At 38.6% G+C, this 26,703-nt stretch overlaps 1 protein-coding gene across 1 annotated transcript; it reads right to left on the reverse strand.

Annotated features, from left to right (window-relative positions):
- Positions 1–2,186: 2,186 nt before the first annotated feature.
- Mmaa (metabolism of cobalamin associated A) lies at positions 2,187–26,703 on the reverse strand. Its single transcript, XM_027926794.3, has 8 exons — positions 23,130–26,703; positions 20,288–20,408; positions 15,710–16,213; positions 13,152–13,274; positions 9,113–9,283; positions 5,476–5,561; positions 3,555–3,704; positions 2,187–2,546 (listed from the first exon to the last, which is right to left on the reverse strand). Exons 3-8 carry the CDS (start codon positions 16,152–16,154, stop codon positions 2,259–2,261), a joined length of 1,263 nt encoding a protein of 420 aa, XP_027782595.2. The 5' UTR covers positions 16,155–16,213; positions 20,288–20,408; positions 23,130–26,703; the 3' UTR covers positions 2,187–2,258.

The following is a 26,703-nucleotide window of genomic DNA, read 5'->3' on the forward strand; positions in this document are numbered from 1 at the left end:
AATGAAAAATTAAGGAATCATTTCCACTGAGGTGGTCAAAATAATCAACACAAATAGATGGACACTGTCTATGCCCCACTGTTTTTCTTTCCATTTCTTCTTGGGTTATATACTGAGAGCAAGAGCAAGGGTTGAGGGTTGTTAATCCCTTCCTGATTTTGTATTACTCACAAAGCTGCCAGTAGGAGTGGCCTAAGACTGAAGACAGTTCAAATAATTCTCAGCTTCTTTTCTTCCCAGTATGAGGTAGGGTGGGCTGGGAAGTACCATCAGTTGGAGTTTTATCTGCACAGACCAGTTGGAGTTTTGTCTGCACAGATCAGATCCATGCACTCTAAGGGTGGGGGCACTGCAGAGTTTATTAGGAGAATTCCAGCAGGTGGGGCTTAGGTTTAATCAGGCCTTAGGAGCTTTGTTGGGTGGTGTCTGCTCTAGGAAGATTAGATCAACATAACCCTAGGGTCTGGCAGTTGCCAACCAGGGATTCTACTCATGGGGCAGGACAGCCAATCCTTCACTCCCTCTGCTGCCCATGAACACAGCCTTTTTAGAGTTCCCAGGCTTAGTCCCTGAGTGTATTCAAAGTACCTGTTCAGACTCCTGACCCCGCTTCAGAGGGTCACATGAGCCACCTTTCTCAAAAGGGGAAGTGAGTTGGGCTCCCCTTTGCTTTTCTGACTTGAATCTGCCTGGGTAAAATATTCACTGTGCCTGTTTTGCTAGGTATATGTTCTTCTAGGTACACCCTAGACTACAAGGAAGGTGCTCTCCAGGACAGTGTAGTCGCAGATCTCCTGGCTCCTGTAGCAGCAGCTGTAGTATGGCCACCCCAAGTTCTCCACCTCAGTTCTCTGTGGCCAGTTGCAAAAGAGAGGACACTTTTCAGTATAGCCTCTGGATCAGCCAAAGGCAGGCTGCTTTTCTTACCTCAGGTTTCTGTACTAATCTTGTCTGATTTCTCCATGTTCCGCCTCCCTCTGCTGAACCAGCAATGCTATTGACACTGCCACAACCAGCTGAACTGCAATGTAGTCTTTCTTTTTTGTTTAATGTGCCCAAATTTCTGAGTCTCTAAGATACTCTGACTGTCCAGTATTGAGCTTTAGTGAAATTCTCTTCCATCCACCTTGCAAAGAAACAGTATTCCTCCTGCCTGAATCCCAAGCCACAGAGCAAGTAGGAATGCAACCTTCCTCTAGCCCGTTGGTCATTCATAATTTTAATGATAGTAAGCAGCCTTTGTGTATTTCCTATATATCATCATGATAGCTAAATGATTTTCTTGGGGCATCTCATCAAGTCCTAACTTGACAGAGTTGTAACCCAATCTCATTTTACCATGTAGGAAACTGAAACCTAGGGATGTTAAATTACTTGTCAACCTGAGAGCAGTTGGTCTCATTTAAACTCACGTGGTCCAGCTCCAGAACTCAGGCTGTTAATCACTGTGCCATGCTTTTTCCATGGACAAAACTTGTTCTTTATCATCAAGAAAAAAGTAGATCTCTAAAATGCTGAGGGAAGTGAAATGGCCAAGGAAGATCAATGAAAGTTTTTGATAATCTTCAAACTGAAACACCTTGAAACATTCTGACCTCACCTGGGTTCCTTTGGTTTGGCTCCAGCTCTTGGGCATTCTCTATCCACTTTTGTAACTGAGATTCCCAGTTCCCGTTGGTCCTCATTGGTGGGGGTCTGCCAGTCCAGACATGTAGACTTTAAAATCATGTTCAACTCATTACATCATCTCAGCTGTTTTGTTACTATGTACACAGCCACTTCAGAAATTTCTAGAATACTCTGAAATGAAACACTAAATGCCAATCATGGTTTTCAGCTCTTAGAGACCTGCTGTGTATTGTTCTGGCCTCAAGTAAGACTTCAAAACTGTGGTCACCCTGGCTTACATTTTCTCTGGAAACTCAGAAAATACAGAATCAAAGCCATTTTAAGATGCATGACCTTTTCTTTCCTCCTCAGCTTTTTCTGCTCCTGACTGATAAGAAGAAAGAATCCTACATGCCTATATGCCAGGGTGTAAGAATAGAAAGAAATGGAAATCAGTAACCTACAACAGGGTGCCTAATTGCTCTATCTTGCCACCCACATCTAACTTCCTTCAAGTTTTCAAGCACAGTTTACAAATAAGTAAGCCAAGGCACTTCAAAAGAATCACAGTATAAACATACAAGTGATTTTTTTTATTTTAAAACACATTATGAAACAATATGTAGCATCATGATATAGGATGTATTTCATTAGTCTTTGCTTTTGAAAGCTTTCAACAACAAGTCTGCTGCTAGTCCTGGGGACAAGGCCCCACTGAGAACCTTTCTTTCCAGAAGGGGAATCTGTTCTTGGACAGTAGGATGGGTCCTGAAATGCTCTAACACATTTTCCTGAATGAGATTCCACATCCAAACTTTCTGCTGCTTCCGTCTTTTGGCAGTCAGCTCCCCGCTGGCAAGCATCAGGTCCCAGAATTCTTTCATTTTATCCCACATTTCTGTGATCCCCTCCCCACTTCTGGCAGAAATACGAATCACCTATTGGAAAGGAAGAACCAGAACTGCTTTACTTAAAATGACAGAAAACATTTTCACTGGGACTCTGATATTTGTCAATTAATATTTCAGTTTATGGAAATAGGCAAGTGACAAAAATGAATGTTGTGTCAAAGTAAATATTCTGATATACATACTAGTGTAATGAATCTAGGATTACTAAGGGCATGGTAGAAATAAGACACTAATTAAAGGTCAAATTCTTTAGCCCAGAAATTTATTTTAATTTGGGATTGTTCAGATAGATGGGGCATCCTGGAGAACTGACAAGAGAGTCACAAATGAGAAAGGCAATACCAGGGAGGTTTCCCTGAGGCCTGAGTTTCAGGAAATAAAGCCAAGTTCCAGTCTGTGTCAAATCCACCTGACTCAGCAAGGCTAAGAGCTAAGCACTTGGCACCTGCACGTACAAGGTGGCTCTGGACTCAACGTAATATGACCAGGGAAAACGGGAGCTGACAGTAAGATAAGTCATCGTCCTTATTAGAAGGACTACAGCTTATTCTTTAATAACATAGCATCCTCCTGCTGATAAAGCTGTCGGAATCAATAATATTGCACTACTTACAACAGAATTTTTCTTTGCTTTTTTTCACTTATTAAAAACAGCCTCCAATAAACATAATGGGAATGGAAGTATCACATCACAAGCCTCTTGTACTCAAATTCCAATTTAGATAATCAAATCCTTAATTGTTCCATAATCTAAAGGATGGCTCCTTTCAGGATGGATTTGCTCTCACTTCCAAGTGGTTCAAGTCAAGCATTAAGCAATCTAATCTATCACCCCCATTCTAGTTTTTGACATCCAGTGGTTGAAAGATTATATTTAAAATCATGACTACATACTCCGGCTTTGTCATATTTTTAAAACTGTAATCTTCACATTCAAGCACAGATTGATTATATGTCTAGCTGGGACTTATGTCCTCTCTTCTAATGTACACAGTCCACTCAGGATGAAAAATGTAGAATGAAATGCAAACTAACCTTTGGTCTCCAAGCTTCTGAGCGCTTGCGGAGCAATTTCAGTGCACTCACATACTCTGCTTGTATCCTTCGAGCTGGCACAATCAAGTCTCCATCAGATTTAGTTATAGCTACCAGATCTGCCATCTCAATTATACCCCTTTTGATACCCTAGTGTGAAAAAAAAAAGGAAGAAGAATCAGATTTATCAGAACAGTTCATTGAATCACAAGTATCATAAAAATGGGACAACCAGTTAATACTGTGATTTTGAAAGTCACATGCTTCATTAACTTTTTTCCTGTATTTCTCTAATCCCTGGATGCCAGGAATCACAATTACTTGATAAAAATTACTTAAATCCACCAGTTCATGGGATTACAGAAGTTATCTGTAACATCTCTTCCCAACTTACAGAGTAGTTTAGTAGGATACATTCAGAATTAGAGTAAATAGATCAAAGACACAACATGATTGAGTGGCAGGAGACAATTCACTCAGTCTCATGATGGATTCTGTTTCTCATGAGCAGGATACAAAATCATCCATCCTAAGAATGCTTAAAAATAAAACACACATTTCACTAACATCTACATTTCTCAAAACAACATCTTCAAAAGTTTTTTAAATGCCTATAGCATTTTTTTTTAATTTGCAAATAAGAAAAAATAACCTGATAGCTAAAACTGTCCTACCTCTTGACTTAAATTGTGTTGCATAAAAATACCAGAAATAAAGGACAAAATTCAAGGACCAATCTCATTTGGGAAATATATCTTTCCATTTAAGATTAAAATTCCTTTTCAGGGGCTGTGGTTGTAGCTCAGTGGTAGAGCACTTGCCTACCATGTGTAAGGCTCTGGATTGAATCCTCAGCACCACATAAAAATAAATAAAGGTATAAAAATACATAACATTAAAAAATTCCCCTTTCAAATACTTTTATTTATTACTTTTAATTATTAAATTCTAATAGTTAATGTTTCTACATCATAGCATATAGTCTGCTATTGCTTTTTTTTTCTTAGAATTATGTAATTGAAAAGGAAGTTCTATATAACAAAGAACATGCCTTGTCTTGTCTTTGTCCATATTTTACTGGTAAGGACCTCTAAATCCTTAGTATTTCTTGAATGATTTGTTACTCATGGTGGGTGCCTGGGACCATACCCAAGTTTATGCAGTGAGATCACTCAGGATAGGGGCCTGATCACACTAGAATGACCAACTGCAGGATTAGAGGGTTGGGGCTTTGTATCAAAACACGTTGGCCCAACCTCTGTGGGGGAAGGGAAGTGAAAGACTGAGTTAAATTACGTAGCCAATGATTCCATCAATTTCAGCTTTGTGATAAAACTGCAATTATAATATAGTGCCTTCCCAAGTTATGCAAGTTATTCTAATGAATATCAAACCGAGGGGTAGTGGGATCCCCCAAATTTGTAGCCAGCTGGTCAGGGGCATGGGTGGCCTGGAAACCCTGGAGCTTACAGCTGGTGTCTGAGTGAGGGAAAGCTTGTGGAAGACCTGTGAAGTTCACACTAACTCCAGGTAGTTAATGCCAGGACTGCATTGCAGAAGGAGAGTAAGACACCCATTGCATGAAATATAAATTGTGATGGTGGCACCCCAGTTAAAAATAACCATCAGTAACAAACACCCATGCAACAGTGGTCTCTTTTAGTGAGAGCTATCCATATATTCCAGTCACTTTCATGTTATAGATAGAAAAATTTAAGTTGTATGAGTAGCTCAAAGCCATACATTCTATTACCATAAGTTGGGAAAAATATAGAGAGAGAATCTGCCTTTGAGTCAGATATTTTAGCCAATGTGAATGATGTTTCTTTCTTTACACTGTTTTCAACTTAATTTACAAAAACACAACTACATCTTAGAGATACATACTTTGTATTTTGAGAGGAAATATCAAAAAAATTACCTGCAATTCATCCCCTCCTGCTGGTGGCAGTAGTAAGACAAACATGTCAACCATGTCAGCAACAGCAAACTCTGACTGACCCACACCTGGAATTTAAATCACAACTATGTCCTAAAATATTCACAGTTATTACATTTTCTCATCCTCACTATCATTTCCATTCCACTTTATTCACTTACACTCACCCCTTTGAACAACCTGTCTTAGTCCATTTTCTGTTGCTGTAACAAAATATCTGAGACTGAAGTTTATTTGGCTCACAGTTCTGGAGGCTGAGAAGACCAAAAGCACAGAGCCAGCATCTGCTCGACATCTGGTGAAGGCCTCCTTGCTGCATCATAACATGGTGGAAGGCATCACATGGCTAGACAGAGCAAGCATGGTAGCTCAGGTCTCTCTTCTTAAAAAGCCACGAATACCATTATGAGGGGCCCCACCTCTAAATACCATTAGCATAAAAATTGGGGGATTAAGTTTCTGACACATGATCTTTTGGGGAGACACATTCAAATCACAATACCCACCTCTGAAGAATTTATTAAATGCCACTATTTTACACTCTTAAGAAAACTGGTAGCCTTCCTAGCTCTCTCTCTCTTTTCCCCATTAGACCTATTCCTTGACTGAATGGAGATCCAAGGGACTTCCACTCTCTCCTAGTCTCAAAGCTCTTCTTGGCTTCTCTTCAGTGAGTAGCTGGAGCACTGTGACTCTAATCTTAAACCATGCCTGCCGATGCTTCCATCTTTTCCTTCATATTTCTACCCTGAAAACCTCCAATCACAGGTCAATCCAAATATGTGTACTGTTTCCTTTATAGGCATGCTTGAGAAGTCACTGCACTGTGGATGGGTGCCACTACAGCGTCATGGTCTCCTGCATCTGCCACACCTTCCCTCACTGCCTAGTAAAGGCACTCCCCGTCAAGGCCCTGTGTCAGCCACCTTTCCCATTTCTCACAACAGTGATCTCCCACCATGTCCTCACCCGATCACTGTGGACCTACTTCACAGAGGAATAAAGGGAGAACTCCCCCCACTTCTCCTGTCCACCTCCACAGACAGATGATAAGATACAAACAGCCCTGCTGCCTGCCCTGCAGTCTGTGGAAGAAGTATTGAAGGGAACCTGCCTCTTCTTTGCCATGAGCCCTGCCTATGTCTACAGGCTCCAATTCCTTGGCACACAAAATGAGCTGTACTCAAGGTCTTCTCACCTTGGAACCAAGCAAAACCACATAAATTGTTCCACTTCTCACCAAAGTTCTTACTTTCTCTTTGTAGTCAAGTTTCTGGGAAAAAAGCAATTCATGCCCACTGGCTCAACTTCATATTAATCTCAACCCACTGAAATATGGCTTCCACATCTCCTGGGCCACTAAAACTCCTCTGGAAATTCCCTCCTTTCTGGTTGCCTATTTGATACCTATTCTTCCCTGTTTCCTCACCCCAGTGTTACTGGGAACATCAGTGTATCAGGTGAAAGGCCACATTCGTGAGGTCCCCTTTCACGGGAATGGGGCTGAGAGAAAGCAAAAGTCATGAGATAGGGTTTCCAGGACGTTCATTAAAGAAGGCAATCCCACCTAGGAGGTGCACCTCTTCTGCCTACTCTTCCCTGACCCCTTACTCCTCCTTTCCCTTTCTTCTATCTGGAACATAGATGTAACAGTCAGAGCTTCCCCAGACATCTTTTAACCATGAGCAACCTTGAGCATGAAGATGAAGTGAAGGGAGGACAGACAGACTGAAGCAGCCTGGGCTTGCTATCACTGAATAAGCACCTATTCTGGACTGCCTGTCCCCAGAATTCTTTTGTTTACAAGAAAATACTCTCTTATTTAAAGTCTCTGAGACAAGAAGTTAAATACAACTTTTAGGTAACATGCTTGGTTTTTATACTACCTTCTCCTTCTAAGGCAGCTCTTCTTCCACCTAATCTCAACTGGTGGAGCTCCTTAAGCCCAGTCCTGGCTACTGCTAGGGACTGAATTATGTCTGCCTCTACCCTTCTCGTTCTCATGTGGAAGCCCCAACCCTCGAGGTGACTGTATTTGAAGACTGGGCCTGCAAAGAAAGTAAATGAGGTCATAAGGATGGAACCCCTAATCCAACAGGACTACTGTCTCATAAGAAGAGGAAGAAACATCAGGGTAAGAGAAATGCTCATGGGAGGACACAGCAAGAAGGCAGCCATCTGCAAACCAAAAGAAGTTGCAGAAAAAACGAATCCTGACAGCACCTGGGTCCTGGACTTTCAGCCTCCAAAACAGTAAGGAAATAAATTTTGGTTGTTTAAGCCACCCAGTCTACAGTATTTTGTCATGGCAGCGTCAGAAAACTAATATGGTTATCTTCTATTTTTGCCCCATATTTTCCCCAGTTTACAGCCTGAAATATGAAACTCTGAACTATGCTGCTAACTGCTAAATCCGTCTTTCTTACTCAGTCCTTTCTCAGGACACAAACAATCACTTGTACACCTAATAAGCATCTTATACTTAATATACTCACAACTGAACTTCTCATTTTCCCCTCTCCAAATCCCTCTTTTCACAGCATTCTTGATTATCTTCATTTCTCTTCCTTCCTCATCTCTTATACCTAATCATGGATAAAGCCCTGCCGATGTACACTAAAGCCTTTTTAATCCCTCTCCTCTTCTCCATTCCCATTCCCCTGTTTGGTTCAGAGCCCTGCCATCTCTTTCTCTGATGAGTACAAGAGCCTCCTCACTGCATCCTACCTCTGCCCTTCTAATCATTCCACACTCCGCTGCCAGCAATGTTTCCAAAATGCACATGTGGGTTTCTCCCCGTCCTGCTCACCCTGCATGGCTTCCCACTTCTTTCAGGGCAAACTCTAACCTCCTTGACATGGCACATAAAGCCCAGACAGTCAGCCCTGGCTCCAGCACTAAACCCCACACACCCCTTCACACTCTGTGCTGTCAGTACTCTAAGTGAACTGCGCTTCTCTGAATGAGTCAAGCTTTCTCCCTCCTCAGTGTCTGCAAAGGCCCTTCACACACATTTTGTTTCACTCCTATTCTTTCTTCAAAACTGAGTCCAGCTATCACCTCCTTTAGGAAGCCTTCACCGAGTTCCCTAAATCTGAGTGAGTTAGGTTGTATCACAAACATTTAGCATGCAGTAATATAATAGATGGTCTCTCCACCAGAACACGACTAATTGTCATTTCAGTGTCTTCACTGCACATAATTTTGTGCTACAGATATAAAATTAAATAAAACAACCCTCAAATCAAAAAATAGCTAACTGCATTACTTTTCTTAATAATACAGACAGATGAAATGCGCTTACACAAAACAGGTGTGGGGCTTTGCTTGCACAGCTCATCCTAAGTCTACAGCTCTTCTCTGGCACACATGACATGCTGCCTCAGGTAACAGTGATTAGCAGTGGCTCACTGTCACCCTCCAAATGGCAAGCTCTTTGAGGTTAGGAAGTGTAGCCTATGTACTCCTATTTCCTATAGAGTCTGGGGTAATATCTTGTACTTAATTACAGCTTTAGTAAGTATCTGCTGAATGAACAAAATATAATTAGTTGTTATTCATCTTTATATGGCATTGGTTATAAGAGTATATTATCTTTCTGAAAGCATATCACACTCACCTACAGTTTCAATAAGAATGATGTCATACCCCCCTCCTTCACACAACAGGATAGCTTCATTTGTGGTTCTTGTCACACCTCCTAAAGTCCCTCTGGTAGGAGATGGCCTGATGTATGCATTCATATCTCTTGATAACTCCGTCATTCGGGTTTTATCCCCTAAGAGCGATCCTAAAACACATAATTACATTTTATAATCATGGAACAGTTCTAAGGTCCAATTATCAATCAGCCAGTTCCCAGGAGATGTGTCATATCTTAAGATACATTTCATATTATTGAGCTTTCCTCTAACTTGCTATGTATAATCATGCAGGATTCATTTTTTTAAAACATTCCAATCCCTTTAAAACCTAAAAGGGCTTCCCACTGCCCCAAGCCAGATCCTTTGGCCTAGCACTGAAGGCCCTCAGAACCCAGCCGTACCTTACCTGTCCAAATTTGGCTCCTACCAGTCTCAAACTTCCCTCTGATCCAGCTGGGTGGTTTCTTTATTGCCTTCTTAACATCTTCCTCCCCTCCTTTGCCTGTGCTCTCATGCCACAGACATCTCTTTTTTTTCTCAGTGCTAACTTACAAAGTGTCATGCCCAGGGTCTGGGCTTTTCTAGAACTTTTTCACCCCAAGTCTACCTCTTGTGAATTTCTCAGTACAACAGCTGCTCTGCAACCTGCCAGCATCCTGGAGAGCACCAGAGAACTTCACTGTCCCTCCCCTTCCCATCATTACCTGGAGCACCACCACTCCTCATTCTTCTATTTGTGTGAATGGCATTTTCTCTATGTAAATATTACGCAAATGAATCTTTATGCTGCCCTTCATCCTATGTGTGTTGTTTTAATTCTTTACCAGTTAGAAATTTTGAAGCCCAGACTGAATGCAAAGTAAGTCAAATGAATGGATGGAAAAGTATTCACACAAAATATTTTGGATTTCATATCTGTATGTCTTATCTCTTCCAAATGGTGAGTCTCACCAGGAGTAATTTTATCTCCCCTGCCCAACACATTTGGCAATGTCTAGAGAAATATTCACTTGTCACAGTGTGGGTGGGATGCTACTGGCATCTACTGGATAAAGGGCAGGGATGTTGATAAGCATCCTTCAGTTTAAAGGGCAGTCACCTACAACAAAGAATTGCCTGGCCTCAAATGACACTAGTACCAAGGTTGAGAAATTATGCTTTAGCAAAAATTCCCTGCTTATGAACCTTGTCTTATAGATATTGAACACTGAATGCTAAACAATGTGTTAATAGTCGGCACTCAATTTAAAACTTGTGGAATGGAACTAGTTAAAGTTTTTTAGTTTCTTGCAGTATTTTGGCAACATCAATACCTGTAAATTCTAGAAAAATAAAAGCTCTGGAACTACTATTACCTTTCCCTACTTTGCTTTAGCTACATAACATGTGAAGGTGTGGCGCTGTTTTAACCTGAATATTTATTTTCAATCTGCCTAAGGGCTATTTTTTTCCACATAAGTTGATACTAAAGATTAAGAAGATTAAAGATATGCTCTTTTCTCTTATGACTACAATTTAGAGTCTTCTCATAAGTTTGAATTCTAGAGCATACAGCTACCATGTGCCTCAACTACTTTATTTACTTCACATAAAACTTCTTCCTAAAGTAATTTTCTGCATGAAATCATCCCTGTGGAAGTCAACAATCTGCCAAAGTTTAAATTATTATCCTATAGATCCTATCACACTGAACTAAACATTATGAAATTATTCTCCCATGTAATTGTCTTTTGCAGTGAATCCAAAACTGTTAGTTGTAAACCCCCAGGGAGGTCTCAAAGGTATCACAGGGGGTCTGTGAGTTTAAAGCACCAAGACTAACTACAGACCAAAAATTGAATGCTTCTCAAACTTCAGTGCTATTTTTCAAATGTATGTGTTGTCATAATAAGGTAGGAATTTACAGTTCTAGTGTCCTGTGTATCTTCATATTTTTTTTTCTTTCAAAGTCTATGTTTTTTTTTTTTTTTTTTAATATGAGAAAGGGGCTCTCCTTTTTGGTTTGAGAAAGGTGAAGAATCATACATTTAGCCCGTGACCCGCGCTGGCTTCATGAAAGAAGGTTTGAGTCGTGAGAAACCGCTAGGGAGTTTTAAATTAAAGAGACAAGACTCTAATTACCTTTAACCAGCTCTTGGACGGCTCCTCCTAGCTCCAGCCTCAAGCCACCTATTGTGGTAGTGAGGTTTACTGAAGAGGCTAGCAAGATAGAGAGAACACGCCAGGGAGTGGACTTTTATTGGGGAACAAAAAATTCTGGGGAAAATCCCATCCAATGAAGATGAAGGGGGGCAGCATCCCAAGGTCAGGAGCGACGATTGGGTCTTCAGGGTAGTGGTCAGACACACCTCTGCACGGACAAGCCCTTGGACTTGGAGAAAGGTGGGGAAAGCTCTAACACAGCTGTGCCTAAACACCTCTCACCAGCCAGGGAGGTAACTCAAATCATGTGTGAGGATGGCCTCCCACACACATCCAGACAACTTCAGCACAGACTACTTTATAATATTTTTGCTATCAATTGCAATCTCAAGCTATTATTTCCTCTTTCAATTGCAAATAGTCTAGGATATTAAGAAGGTGGAGGGGAAAAGGACTTCATACCTATATGAAAATGAGGAACACTTATTAAAAATCATCAAGGTACTTACCTTCAACAAAGTTTAAATATAAATAAATTAGGCAATGCATTGACACAGATTTAATCTTAACTTTCTAAGTATAAATTTTATCTACATTATTTATTTATTTATTTTGGTACTAAGGACTGTACTCAGGGGCACTTGACCAATGATCACTGAGCCACATCCTCAGCCCTATTTTGTATTTTATATACAGACTGAGTTGCTTAGTGCCTCACCTTGCTGAGGCTGGCTTTGAACTTGTAAACCTCCTGCCTCAGCCTCCTGAGCTGCTGGGATTACAGGTGTGTGACACTACAACTAGCTACAATTAACCTCTTTAATTATAGTGAATCAAAGACTTCTGAGCTAGATGTCTCAATGAGTGCTAACAGGGATTGTTGCCCACCTCTCTAATGACTATGGCAATTGAAATAATATTCCATCTGCAGAACACCACAATATACACACCAAACACTTCCAAAAAGCCCCCTATATTCATTCTTTCACAACACACACTTGTGTTGATTCATCTGTTCAGAAACCTCCTAAGAATCACAGCTTCACAAGGCCAAGAGCACGGTATCTTATTCACCATTACACTGCACAGTACTTTCTTTACACAATTCCTTGCCTGTAGTAGGCATTCAAATACTGCTTAAGTGAATAACTGCAGTTGAGAAGCTTAAATCATAAATAGGGGTAAGGAAAGAAAGACCTTTCCTGAGTATTTACATGGCATGCTTTATGTTTTCTTTAACTGATCCTTTGAGAACTAAGTTTATATTCATTTTATCTCTGATGATATGCAAATTAAACTGTGAATGATTGTATGACCTTAAATCAGTAAGTAATTGCTGAACCCTGTATTGTGCACAAGATACAATACTAAGTGCTATAGGGGGAACAGCAATATATTACATGATCCCTCTAAGAGCTTTCTGTTTAACTAGACATATAAACAGGTGACAAGTCATAAACAGCAGTAAATTTCTTTTTCTTTTTTTTAAGCTTAAGATAAGTTACAACAATAGGAAAATAACAGATGGGTAAGAACCATTTTATACATAGCCACTGATGCAGTCTGCATAAACAATAGAAGATAAGGGTCTAGCCTTAGGCATGATTGCCAAGGGCTAAAATTTGTTTTTGATCATCTTCAACTTCTGCCACCTGTAATGCTGGTTCTCTAAGTGCCACTGTGCTACCCACAAGCTGACCTTCTCTGCGCAGTCCACTGCCCCCCCACCACTTCCCTCAGCTTCTACCCACTCTGCAGAGGCCCCTTCCCTCAGTGAGACCAAACTCAGCTACAGGTACAGGTTACTGGATCATGGGAAAAAAAACAAAAAAGCTCTACAACCCCCCCCCCCCCCAAACTAGCTATACTCACCACCACTAGTGCAGGAAGAAGGGTCCACAGCTAGCACTGATAATCTGTGCCCTCGCTCAGTAAGCATTTTTCCAAAATATTCTATAAATGTTGATTTTCCAGCACCAGGGGGTCCAGACAATCCTATAGTGAAAAAAGATCTTCTAATTTACTAGATAAATGAAATCAGCACCATGTTCAGTTTACTGAATAAAACATTAGACTATCTTATATTATTAAAACTATCATTATTATATATTTAAATATGTCCTAAAGCAGAAAATAAAAATCTATCTTTTTATCTAATCCCCAAATAATGAGGGTATATAGGAATACTTCTCAGTTCCATGTGTTTATATATTCACTTTTTAAAAATACAAAACATGCTTGCCTTTTTACTACAATGTAGATTTTTTGAGACACACTTCAGTGCCTATATTTTAATGTGCTGAATTTCTATATCTGCCCAGGTCTCATCATGACTGGCAATTATTCCACCTGCCCCAATTCTGTCTATTTTCTCTGCCCATTGGAAAAACAACTCATTACTCTAGAAATTTCTAGTGATTGAGAAAGTAATTTTCTATTCACAAAGGATCATTCTTCATCTCACTTGTAACTCAAAGAATATCATAAACAGAGTCCTGAAAAAAATAATTTGTGTTAAGAAAGAGAGAAAAGCTCCCTCCTCCAAGAGCTAGTCAAGCATGGTGGATAAGAAGGCAACCCCCAGAGCCAATCAGCAGGTTCTCAATCTAGTTGTGCCTCTTAGGAGATGCAGAGATCAGTGCTCTCCAAGTTACTTTCCCTCTATGTGTGCTTCAATAATAAAATAGATAGTGTAATAGTACCTATCTCTTCAGGCTGTTTTAAGAAGCAGATCAGTTAACATTTGCAATATGTTTGAAACAGTGTGTGGCACACAAGACAAACATGTTTTGTCTAATTAGTATATACAACCCAGGTGTTTAACTGTATTCAAAACTATGTATAGTGTATGACATGCTTTGCTTCTTAATACAATTCTCAGGGCAGCTTCCTATCTTCAAAACCTTTACAGATGCTGAATAAATACCTGCTGCTTTTATTTGTGATGATGATAAAATGACTACAACAAAGACAGGCATTTATCTGGCCTAAAAAGATTAGGATGGAAGAATCAGAATACCACTTCAAAGTTATGTATGAATTGCTATCACTTCAAAGTTATATATGAATTGCTAAGTTAATTCCAGATATTTCTGAACCATTTTCTCTGCCAGGATTCTTTAAAACATAGTAAGGTGTACTTCATCATAACTAGAGTTTCTCTTGGTGAATTTGCTATTTTTCCCTGTCTACAACAAAAAGATTAGTAACACTCAATGGAGTACTCTCCCAATGAGAGTCCCTCGATGAGAGCAGAAGAAATAACCATGTAAAATATGTGGGCTGGTTCAAATACTGGTTGGTGAGCTATTTTTGCAATTATCTTTTTTGATATCCTATTAATATAAAAACTAAGTTTGAGTCCCTATATTGCCAATAAACTATGATATAAACGTCTATTGTAATGTCAACTTTTACATGTATTTACTAATTCTTCCCAAATCCTCTACATTTTGGCCACCACTTCAAGTGGTTTTTTGCAGAAAGGTTGGTTCAAATCACTGAGTTCCCTATCAAGGGACACTCTCTACTCAAACTGCCTTACTTAATTCCTGCTAGTCAAATATATCTAAATTCCCAAAATATAAGAAGCTGACTCACAATTACAGAACTAAGTTAAATTGCCCAAAATAATCAAAGGATTATTTAAATGTAGAAGGCAAGTGAATATGGTTTCTCCTTTAAAGTACATTTTAATATTGAGATGGCTGGATGGTGAGTTTCGGGGGAAACTCAACAGAAAGTATTGGACGCAGTGGAACTTACCTGTAGAAAGACTAACAAAGAATAATAGAGGGGGGCTGGTATTGTGGCTCAGGGGTAGAGCGCTTGCCTGGTGTGTGCAAGGCCCTGGGTTCGATTCTCAGCACATAAAAATAAATAAATAAAAATAATAGTAATAGAGGGCTGGGGCTGTGGCTCAGTGGTAGAGCGCTCGCCTAGCATGTATGAGGCCCTGGGTTCAAACCTCAGCACCACATAAAAATAAATAAATAAAATAAAAACGATATTGTGTCCAACTAAAAAATAAATATTTTTTAAAAAAAGAATAATAGAATAATAGAAGCAGAAATGTGATGAGGATAATTATAGTTGATACACCACAAAACAAATATCCACTTTAGACTACTAAATAAGAAGGACTACTGAAAGCAAAGAGTACAATGGTTACTAGTTCTTCCTATACATGTTTATCTTCTGGATGTCACATAAAAATTCTTACCCAAAGAGAAATCCTATATTATTATATCAAAATACAGACCCTTGGTTTAAAGGATCATGGCAAAATTTCAATATATCAAGATTAATACTTGCAAAAGAAAACAAGGCATTTAAAAGTCATCCAACGGGAAAAAGAATAATCTCATTAGATTACAAACATTTTAAAGGAATTTAGAAAATATTTACTGAACAAAAAATAAAAGACTGACCCACTCTAAATGCTAGTGGTTTTCCTCCATTTAATTGTTCTTGTTCTCGGTGGTAGATTAATACTTTTTGAAGAAGCACCTGGGCTAACTCCTTTTTCCTGCTGTGAGTCGATTCTACAAGAGTTATGGCCTCTGCTAAGCAGGCCCTTTGCCCTTGGATTAAGCCAGTATAAAGTTTATCCACAAATCTTTGTTCTTTATCAGAAAGTCCTTCCATGTGGTCCTTTAAGGTTGCTTGTACACATAATTTCCTCCTTAAGCCATTTGACAACAGCATCCACTTTGTACAATGGAGTCCGAGCGACTTAAATGGCTGAGCACACGGGATTCCTGACAGGAGATGAGCACTTGAGTGAAAGGTGAAGTGGTAACCAGGGAAAGGTGTCCTTAACAGGCCTTTTAGGAAATGCTGGTGAGGATGCAGTAGGAGCGCGGGAAGATTCATTTTGTTTGTAACTGAAGAAAACCCCGGATGCTTTTTGACTCAATTGATTTGTGACCTCCCTAGAAGAAAGAGAAACATATTTTGCCAGTTTATACAGACATCTAAGATATGGAGGTAGTAAAAGTGAAAGTAGAGTGCTTTTCCCACATTCTAAAACACACAAAATTAGCACTCTTAGCTGTATACATGGTTGAGTTTTCTTACTAAATTTAAGAGAGAAGACTTCCCCCTTGGTCACAGTTACTATTTCGAGTAATCCAAATCATGAAACTATTACTCTATTGTGAGGTGGAATTTACATTAAAATGTCCTTTTAAACAAAAAACAAATATACCAAACCTCATTAGGGCAGACATTTTCTGTCACACTTTTTCTCACATTCGTCTTCACACTTTCCTCAGGTCAACATACCCAATTCTGAAGCTCATACAAAAGATTCTTTAAAAAGAATGCCTCTGAAGCTAGCCTTTTATTCATTCTCTACAAAAGAAATGTGATTAGTGGTGTGGCACCAGAGGCACAAGTTTAGACCCATGTGTATCCTCAATAGACTCACCCCGAATAACCTGGCTTAAGCACAAAATCAACAACAATAAGCCTTAATGTGAGTGAACTGTGTGGGTTTGTGTAGTAACAAATGAGTGCATCTTAAAGTATGGTCAGAACAACCAGGTACTTTCTAAAAATGCACATTCCCAGCCCCACTACTCAGAAGCTCTGTAGCTAAGCACACTGAAGTTCGAACCGCTCAGGAATTGGATGAGGAGCCTTAGATTGACTGATATTCTCAACATAGTTTTATATTACATTAGGCAATGAAAGCTGGCAATAGTACACTGAATCAGGACAGGGTAGGGGATATGAGCCATGGCCATTCAGTTGCTGCTACTTATGCTATCATGACCTAGGGCTAGTTACTTAACCACTCCGAACTTCAATGTTCTGGAGTTAAGAGAGCAGAGTGGTTAAGAGAACAAAATGACTTATTTCATGTAAAAAGCCTGGAGCAGTGCCTAGCACAGAGTAGGAGCTCAATTAACATTAGTTTTTATTGTTAGTATATGAATTTGTAAAACAATAGTAATAATTAGGTCACAGACCTAAACTTCCAGTGACATACTAAGATTTTGGGGTTGGGGGGGGACCAGGGATTGAACTCAGGGGCACTCAATCACTGAGCCACATCCCCAGTCCTATTTTTTTTTTTTTTTTGGTGCTGGGAATAGAACCCAGGGGCTTGTGCATGCAAGACAAGCACTCTACCACCTGAGCTATAGCCCCCAGCACCCCCAGCCCTATTTTGTATCTTATTTAGAGACAAGGTCTCAGTGAGTTGCTTAGTGCCTCGCTGTTGCGGAGGCTGGCTTTGAACTCACGATCTTCCTGTCTCAGCCTCCAGAGCAGCTGGGATTACAGATGTACGCCACCACATCTGGCTCAAACTAAGATTTCTAGGTACATATGTCCTATGCAATTTGGGTTCATAATTATTTGGAAATTTTGGTTTTTCTGGGTCTCATGGCTCATTGAAATTAATTATTTTATTGATCCAAGATACTTCTCCAAATAGCACTTCAAAGCCAATGAATATAAAATTAATTTTAGTTAATAAACATGCTATTCAGGACAAAGAAGTAGTTTAAGATTTTTTTAACCTGTAGAAACTATAAATGTTCATAAATTTTCCAAAAGCAACAATTTTTTTTCAAATTGAGGGGGGCATTATAATATTTATTTATACAAATTTATTTTTAAAAGAATAATTTATTTAAAATGTATAAAATTATTTCTAAAAAAAAAGTTTTTAAAACATCTATCGACGAGTAGCCTTCATACAAACACACAAAAAGACACTTAAAGTATCTAACACGGGATCTATTGTGGAAGGTGTCATTAAACAACATCTTTCAGCTCAATTCACATCCTCACCACCAGCAACACCAGTAGCCTGGACACTCACAGGCAAGAACTGGATTTTTATTCAACCCCTACTTTCCAAGCACATACTACTTTCCAGATTGTAATATATCAGGGATGGATCTGAAAGAATAAAAGAGCTGATGAAGGATGAAGACCGCTTTCTAGTATGAGGACTTGGCCTCTTCCCTGCCATATTAGAGAAGACTGAAAAATTCAGTGATGACAGAAGATACCAGTTTAAGGAACTAGTGATGGGAGATATGTCTGGATCAATATGTAAACTTTAGGGGCCAAGAAGCTAGCTTTTGGGTCTTGGCAGAGGACAAACAACAGAGACCTTTATGGAGGTGACACCACTGACTTTGCTCTTTTAGGAGATAAGTCTAGGAACAGTGGTGAAAGGTCAAGAGTGATGAGACCCTGGTAACACAGAGTCCAGTTTAGAAACCCTAGCAAGGACCCCTAGCACAGGAGCAAAGGAGATGATGAGGACCTGGACTTCAGCAAGGTAGTAAGTATTGTACAAGATAAAGATAAGGCACATTCAATTCAATCCACCTTCATGTCCCCGTTAGAATCCTCAAAGCTTGACATGAAGCCTGGCTCTCTTCACTTGCTAAGGGGGGGAAAAAAAACTGTTGCTGATCTGATCAGAATTTATTTTATTACCCACTTACCTGCAACTTTAGAGCTTATAAACCACTTTCAAATACTTTATTTCACCTTATACACCAATCCCATAAGGACAGTATGACAGTTATTAATCTCGTTTAACAGAAAGGGAAACCAAGTATGAGTTAAACAACTATAGTCACAATCAGAGACAGGGCCAGGACTCAAATCCATACCTTTGACTCTCTATGGAATTTCTTCTTAATAAATTATGATAGAACAAAAGAGAAATCCTTTGGCTAAAAGGGAAATAGATATCAGTTTCCCACTTTCCTAAGTGAATAGGGGAATGGGGCACAAGACCAGAAACAGGAAGACCACCTGGAGAATTGCACTAGAAGGTAGATGAGAGGAATGACCTGGACCAGGTTGAGGTAGTGTTAAGACAGATTCCAGATGAATTCTGAAAGAACTGCTAATGTGGGTAGGAACCGGAACAGTCAAAGACAAGGCAGAGGTTCTTACTTGAGCCATAGAAAGACAGAAAGATGGGGTTGAGTGTGGTGGCGCATGCCTGTAATCCCTAGGCTCAGGAGGATGAGGCAGGAAAATCTTAGTTCAAAGTCAGCCTCAGCAATTCATCGAGGCTCTAAGCAACTTAGCAAGACCTTATCTCTAAATAATAATAAAAAAAAATACAAAAAAGATCTGGGGATGTGGCTCAATGGTTAAGTGACCCTGGGTTCAATCCCTGGTACCAAAATAAATAATAAAAATAAATTAAAAAAAAAAAGAAAGACAAAGTTGTCCTTCAGTGAGCTAGGGAATACTGTCAGAAGTAAGGTTTAAAGTGCAAACAGGAGTTTAGTTTCCAACACATTAAATTTAAGAGGCCCATTATTAAACATTACACCATGTATACCTGCATCAGAACATCACATGGTCCCCTACTAATATGTACAATTTTAATGTATTCATTAAAAATAAATTTAATCAAAAACAAAACAGACCTACTAAATATCCAAGTGAGATATGGAGTGAGCAGCAGCATTTATCGGTCTTAAGTTCCAGGCAGAGGTCAGAGCTGTGGCGTAAATTTGGGAATTACTGTTTAGCTGACCAAATAAGTTCACCAACTAAGGGATTGGATAGAGGATGTGTGACACCATTTTTTGATAAAACTTTACACACACATGCAGGAGGAATACATATGTTGAAGTGTACTTATCTATAAACTCACCTATAGATAAGTAGTCTTGAGGTGTTTCCATATTGTTTTGGGCATACTGTTTCTGATTTTTTTCAAGGCAGTCTATTATTATGGTAGTAGACAGAAGCATGCCTACCCAAGGATGCCCATGTCTGAATTCCTGGAACCTATAAACATGTTATATCACATAGCAAAGGGGAAATGAAGTTTGCAGAAGGAATTCAGATTGCTAATCAACTGACTCAGATACATAGATTAGTCTAGTTTATCTCAGAGGATCACTGCAACCACCAGGGTCCTTACAAATGGAAGCCGGGAGGCAGAAAAGAACAGTGCAATATCATGTGAGGACTCCACCCATCCCCACTGGTAAGGGAGTAAAAGGGCTAACCTGTAGAAGACAGAAAAATCCAGGAAGCTGATTTTCCTTGAGATCCTCCAGGACAGAATGAAGTATTATTGGTAGCTTGATTTTAGCCCAGTGATACCCATGTCAGACTTGATCAAGATAACTGTAAGATAATAATTCTGTGTTGTTTTACACCACCAAGTTTGTGGTAATTTGTTACAGTAGCAACAGAAAACTAACACAGTTGCTAAGGTAACCAAAAATATTTAAAATAAAATTCAGAATTTTTATGAGAAATATCTAATAACTACTCATGATTTAATTATCTGTCATAACTTGTACATTATTTCCTTTTTCATTTGGATTTCTTCCTAACATGAGAAGTAAACTTGATGAATCCTTAATTTTATCATTTATTGTGACTATCAGTGTTACATCCAATACATTCATATGTCAATTTCTAAATTAGACATAAAATTAGCATATGTTCTAGAAAAATCAGTAAACTGAATTATGTGTAAGGTGAAAAAGTGATGTTTTAGCTATGTTACTGCAAAGCTTTTATCAGATTCATCACATTAAGATTAGAAGTTCAAAAGTACTCCAAAATAGCATGACGTACATATTCTAGTCACCAGTTCCGAGCATGGTAGCTTTTATTAAACTATGCACAAATTATCATAAAAATAAGAAGTCTGGAATGCATCTCATCCACTTTTTTTTTTTAACCTGAAAAACACCTATTTAGTTCAAATAACACCTCCTTTGAGGCACATTTTCCCCCAACTCTTTCAGGCAGTTAATTGTTCTATTCAATGTTCCACTGCCTTTTGTTCATATAACAGGTAGTTTTCTTTTCCTTTTCCTTTTTTTTTTTTTTTTTGACAGTGGGAATGGAACCCATGGGCACTTTACCAAAATTCAGCTACATCTCCAGGCTCTTGCTAAGTTGCTGAGGGTTTAAGTTGCCCAGTATGCACCTTGAACATAAGATCCTCCTGCCATGGCCTTTGATTGTTGGGATTACAGGCCTTGTCTTTCTGTCTTTAAATTAATCTATTTTGAGACCTCTTCCCACCAATTTTCACCCCTCACCTTAGCTGAGAACCTCCCAGAGAAATGACAAAATATTATTGCTTATTTCCCCAGAATCTAACACAGTGCCTGACACAGAGTAGCCTTTCTATATTTTGTTTTTTTAGGTCAATGATTGGATATTCTATCTACCTTGCATTGATCTCACATACGATGAAGAAAAACTTGGGTTACGATACTTATCCATGTGATCTGAGGACCTTTACCTAAAATATTCCGCCTTCTAAGTTCCCTATTTCAAATCATCTAGCCAGAACAGAAAATGTTTTAAGGAATCAAAACCTAGTAGCAAGAACATTAGTAGATGAAAATATGTCCATTTATAACATCTCAAGCAAATAACATTTCCTAAATGAGATGAATAAAAACAGTCTTATAGGGCTGGGGATGTGGCTCAACTGTTGAGTGCTTGCCTAGCATGAGCAAGGCCCTGGGTTCAATCCTCAGCACCAAATAAAAATAAATTAATTAGTCCAACTACAACTAAAAAATAAATACTTTAAAAAACAAAACAAAACAGGGGCTGGGGATGTGGTTGAAGTGGTAGTGCACTCGCCTGGCATGTGCGGGGCACTGGGTTCGATCCTCAGCACCACATAAAAATAAAGATGTTGTGTCCACCGAAACTAAAAAATAAATATTAAAAAAATTTTTTCTCTTTCTCTCAAAAAAAAAAAAACCAGTCTTATAAAAAAGTAGTATAGATTACTCTAACATTTAAAATAATGATGTCGTGGGCTGGGGTTGTAGCTCAGTGGTAAAGCACTTGCCTTGTATGTTTGAGGCACTAGGTTCGATCCTTAGCACCACATACAAATAAATAAAGATACTGTGTGTTCATCTACAACTAAATTTTAAAAAATCTGTTTAAAATAATGGTGTCTTATAACAATTTAATTGCAATCTTCCTCAAGAAATCCATGCCAACTATTTGATAAGTTAACATCTATTCTGCAGGCATAATTCTTTGTCCTTTGATGTCAGTACAAATCTTAAAAGGCTTTTAAGTGAAAGAAAGAACCAGGAAAAGGATGATAACATTTACTCCCTCCCCTTCTTCTTTCCCAAACTAAAATAACAGAAATGAAACCAAAGACCTATCCAGATGTATAGAATTCTAGGTTCTGATACCTTCCAAACTCTTCCTGGGGACTGAGTTTCTTAGTTCCCCTCTCTCTCTGGACCATGTGAATGGCAGCTAGAAGCTGTTGCTTTCTGCTGGCTGTGGACTATGTGTGAGTGCTGGACAAGCATTTCCTAATCTAACCTACAGATGAAAAGGCTCAGCAATGTTAGGTTGATTGGCCACGGCCTCAGAATGAGTGGAAGAACTTGGGAAAACCTGAACCTCACAAATATGTTATCTACATGATGTGAACAGAGACAATAAAATAATCCTTTACATTTGAATGTGGCATAATTATACCTGACTGTTGTTTATTTTTTACTTTTTTTTGCTTAGGCCAAAATGAAAAATTAGTTTACATTTCCTGTGCAAACCATATTGGTAGGAATTCTGAATGAAGTGTTAGGTGACAGAACAGACTGAATTTTAAACATTTTAAATGTTTCTCATTTCATGGGAAACTCATATCTGATAACTAAATTTATTAACAAACCACATTAATTTATACAATTAATCTGATTTTAAAGGACCCCACAAATTTTTTAAGAGTTATCTAACTCAGCCTTATGATCAACATTCTACCTATACATACATGTCACAGGTAGAAGATAAAAGTTAGTTTATTAACTTATATAACAAATAAGTTATTTGTAGAGTGCTCACCTTGCATGTGAGAGGCCCTGGGTTTGATCCTCAGCACCACATAAAAATAAATAAATAAAATATAGGTATTACATCCATCTATAACTAAAAAATAAATACTAAAAAAAGAAAAAAAGTAGGAGGGAGACCAATAGGATGAGGGGGATCTGGGTTTGGGAGGAAGGGAGGTACCTGGGAGTAAAATTGATCAAATGATGTTGCAGGTTTGTACCAATAGGCCACAATGAAACTCAATGTATAATATGCAACAGTCAAAAAAATTCACATCTGTTTTTCTCCTATAGGATGGGAGAAGGGCTTCCTACCTGCTCATGTAACTAAGAGTATTTTTTCTGCTTTCTTATACAAAGAAAAGTTGGCCAATAATCATGCAAGAGAAAATCTGTAGCATTTATAATGTTCAGTAAGATACCTGAAAGCATCACCATTTCTAATATACCAGAATATCAATTTATTAATATATAATGAAAAACATCAAGTAGGCAAAAATAACGAAATGAGTTTATAAGGGCATCCCCTCCTTAAATGTCCCTCAATGGCTCATGTGTTAAAGGCTTGGTCCCCAGCCATGTGCTATTGGAAGGTGGTAGAACCTTTAAGAGGTAGAGTTTAGTGGGAGGAAGTTAGGTCATTGCAGACATGCCCTTGGAAAATCCCCAGCACCTTCTTTTGTTCTTGGCCATCATGAGATAAGCTGCCAAACACTGCCAACACTCCTGCCATGATATACTGCTCTACCACAGGACAAAAGCAACAGGGCAAATCTGTCATGGACTGAAGCCTCCAAAACGGTAAGCCAAAATAAATCTTTCTTATCGTCTCAGGTATCTTGTTATGGTAACAGAAATATGACTAATACACCTCCCAGTAGCATTTACAGTAGCATTTTAACATTTTCACATCTGTGCTAGAGAGGGCACTGGGATAAAGGAACTTTCTTATACTCTATACTCCATTGGTGGGAATATAAATTACTACAGCCCACATGGAAATCAGTATGGAGGTGTCTCATAAAACTAAAAATAGAAGTACCGTATCATCCAGCTATATCACTCTGGTATTTATCCAAAAGAATTAAAATCAGCATACATAAGAGATACATTCATACCCATGTTTATCAAAGCATAATTCACTACAGTCAGGCTATGGAATCAATCTAGGTATTCAGCAACAGATGAACAGATAAAGAAAATGTAGTATACATACACAATGGAGCTTTATTCTGCCATAAAGATGAACAAAATTATGTCATTTGTAGTAAGTAGATGGAACTGAAGTGATCATGTCAAGCGAAATAAGCCAGATTCAAAAAGACAAGTACCATATGTTTTATGCCATATGTGGAAGCTAGTGGGAAAAAAGAGGATTGAGATTTATACATAATTTAAAAAATAAAATAAAAGGGTATCATGAAAGTAGAAGGGAGGGGCTGGGGTTGTGGCTCAGTGGTAGAGCACTCACCTTGCATATGAGAGGCCCTGGGCTCAATCCTCAGCACCACATATAAATAAATAAATAAATAAATGTTTTATGTCCATCTACAACTAAAAAATAAATATTAAAAAAGGGGAAAAAAGTAGGAGGGAGACCAATAGGATAGAAGGGGATCTGGGTTTGGAAGGAAGGGATGTATCTGGGAGTAAAACTGATTAAATGATATTGCAGGTTTGTACCAATAGGCCACAATGACACTCAATGTATAATTAATATGCAACAGTAAAAATTCACATCTGTTTTTCTCAAAAATACTTTCTATACCCATTCTTTCCTCTCTACCACATTCTATGTCTCTACTGAGTTTCCACAGGAAGAAATATGCTTATATTAGTCAACACACACACACACACACACACACACACAACTGCAACAAGTTTCACTAAAAAGACTTACCCTATTTATATGTGATACACTCTAAGACTGTCTTTTCTTTCTTTTTAATAGATTGCAATGTGCCAATGGGTACAACTTTAAATCTGAAAAACCCAATCTACTATAGCCACCTCTCTGACCACTATTAATTTATCTTCCATACTATCACTTAACCTCATGGTCATATTATCCTCTGCTTAAAACACTAAAATGGTTCCCTCTGCCCCATCTGAAATAGAAAAGAAAAATAATAATTTTATGCATATGATTCATTTATTCACTCAGTAAATATTTATTGAGATCCTACCATATGCTAGGCCCTGTGCTAGGCAATGATAGATGGGCCAGGCATGACTCCTGTTAAAATGGAGATTACACTAGTCATTACATAAGTATTTCATATTATTTGAGTTCTTCTCTTAATTCACATCTCAACTTTTACCACATTACTATAACCACTATGATCAGCACACAGGTTCCAGAAAAAGCTACACTCTTTCATACAGTGTGGCTGTCATCTATAACGTTTTGTCTGGCCAGAATGTCCTTCTCTCCTTTAATCAGATCACATATTCTTTCTCAGCCTTCAAGAACCAACTCAAGTGTCTCCTACAGAAGAGTTCCCTGGCTTCCTTTCCTCACACCTTCAGTTCACTCATATCTCCTGCCATCAGTGCTGGCCATAGTCCTCTCTTACAGTGCTCATCACACTGTGCTGTGGTCATTTAAGATGGCAGTCTTCCCTAGACTCTAAGGTATCTTTGTCTCCACAGCAAAGTTCATTTCTCACAGAATAAATGTATGAATATGTGCTCTAATTTTGCGTGGGTCCATAATGCCATTACACTGATTACTCAATGTTTTGAAAACATACATTTTTTCTAGATTGTGCAGTAAGTATAGAGGTAAGAACTTTCTTTTTAAATTCTCATTTTAACATATGGATGTTTTTCTTCATTAAAAATTAGCTCAGCATCAGCCAGTCTGACTTGGGATATTTGTCTTGAAATTGATCCAATGAATATTCTCAATTTCAATAACTACTCTGGCAAGAAAAAGCACACAGGATTTCCAAAATCAATACATTAGGTCAGTGTCTGCAGTGCAGCACAATTCATACAGGCAATTCAGTGTTATCCCATGTGTTTCCATTTCTCAATGCTAATCACTTTTGATTTGAAGATAAGCTGTCAGATGCCATCAATCTATTCACCATCTCCCACCACTCCTACAGAAGGCTTTGCTGTCTCCTTTTCAAATAACTTCAGGAAGTTTTTGTAGAGTAGGATGTCTTTTTAAATACGAAACTTTTAAATAGGCTTTAAACAGTCATCATTATGTAAGAGTAATATAGAACACATACTGAATTCATGCAGAGATTCTCTAAAGTTCTGTGTCCACTTTACCTTTCATCATGTTTCCAGTAAGACTCAGATTTCCCAATTCTACTTTTAGGTCCCATTTAGCAAGGGAAGTCTCCTATTTTCCTAAATTCCATCACCATTAAATGTTTGGATTCATTCCCACTGCTACCAACCTAGTTCAAATCTGCATAGTCTTAGGGGGCTCTGAGACCAGATATGTTTCCTGAGACATTTCTCATATTCTTTCAGTTTCTTCATGTCCAAAATGAAGACATTCAGACCTATGCATGAGGGTAATGGGAAAGATGAATGAGAGCATGTGCATGAGTGAGCCTGGCACA

The sequence above is a fragment of the Marmota flaviventris genome, chromosome 7 (assembly GCF_047511675.1).
Source record: "Marmota flaviventris isolate mMarFla1 chromosome 7, mMarFla1.hap1, whole genome shotgun sequence".
Lineage (NCBI taxonomy): Eukaryota > Metazoa > Chordata > Mammalia > Rodentia > Sciuridae > Marmota > Marmota flaviventris.

Excerpts from the sequence above, each read along its gene's own strand:
- Mmaa (XM_027926794.3), bottom strand. The coding sequence starts at position 16,154 with ATGAATCTTCCCGCGCTCCTACTGCATCCTCACCAGCATTTCCTAAAA. Across the intron at positions 3,705-5,475 it reads CAGGAGGGGATGAATTGCAG|GGTATCAAAAGGGGTATAAT; the intron begins GTAATTTTTTTG and ends TTTTCACACTAG. Across the intron at positions 2,547-3,554 it reads CAGAAGCTTGGAGACCAAAG|GTGATTCGTATTTCTGCCAG; the intron begins GTTAGTTTGCAT and ends CCTTTCCAATAG.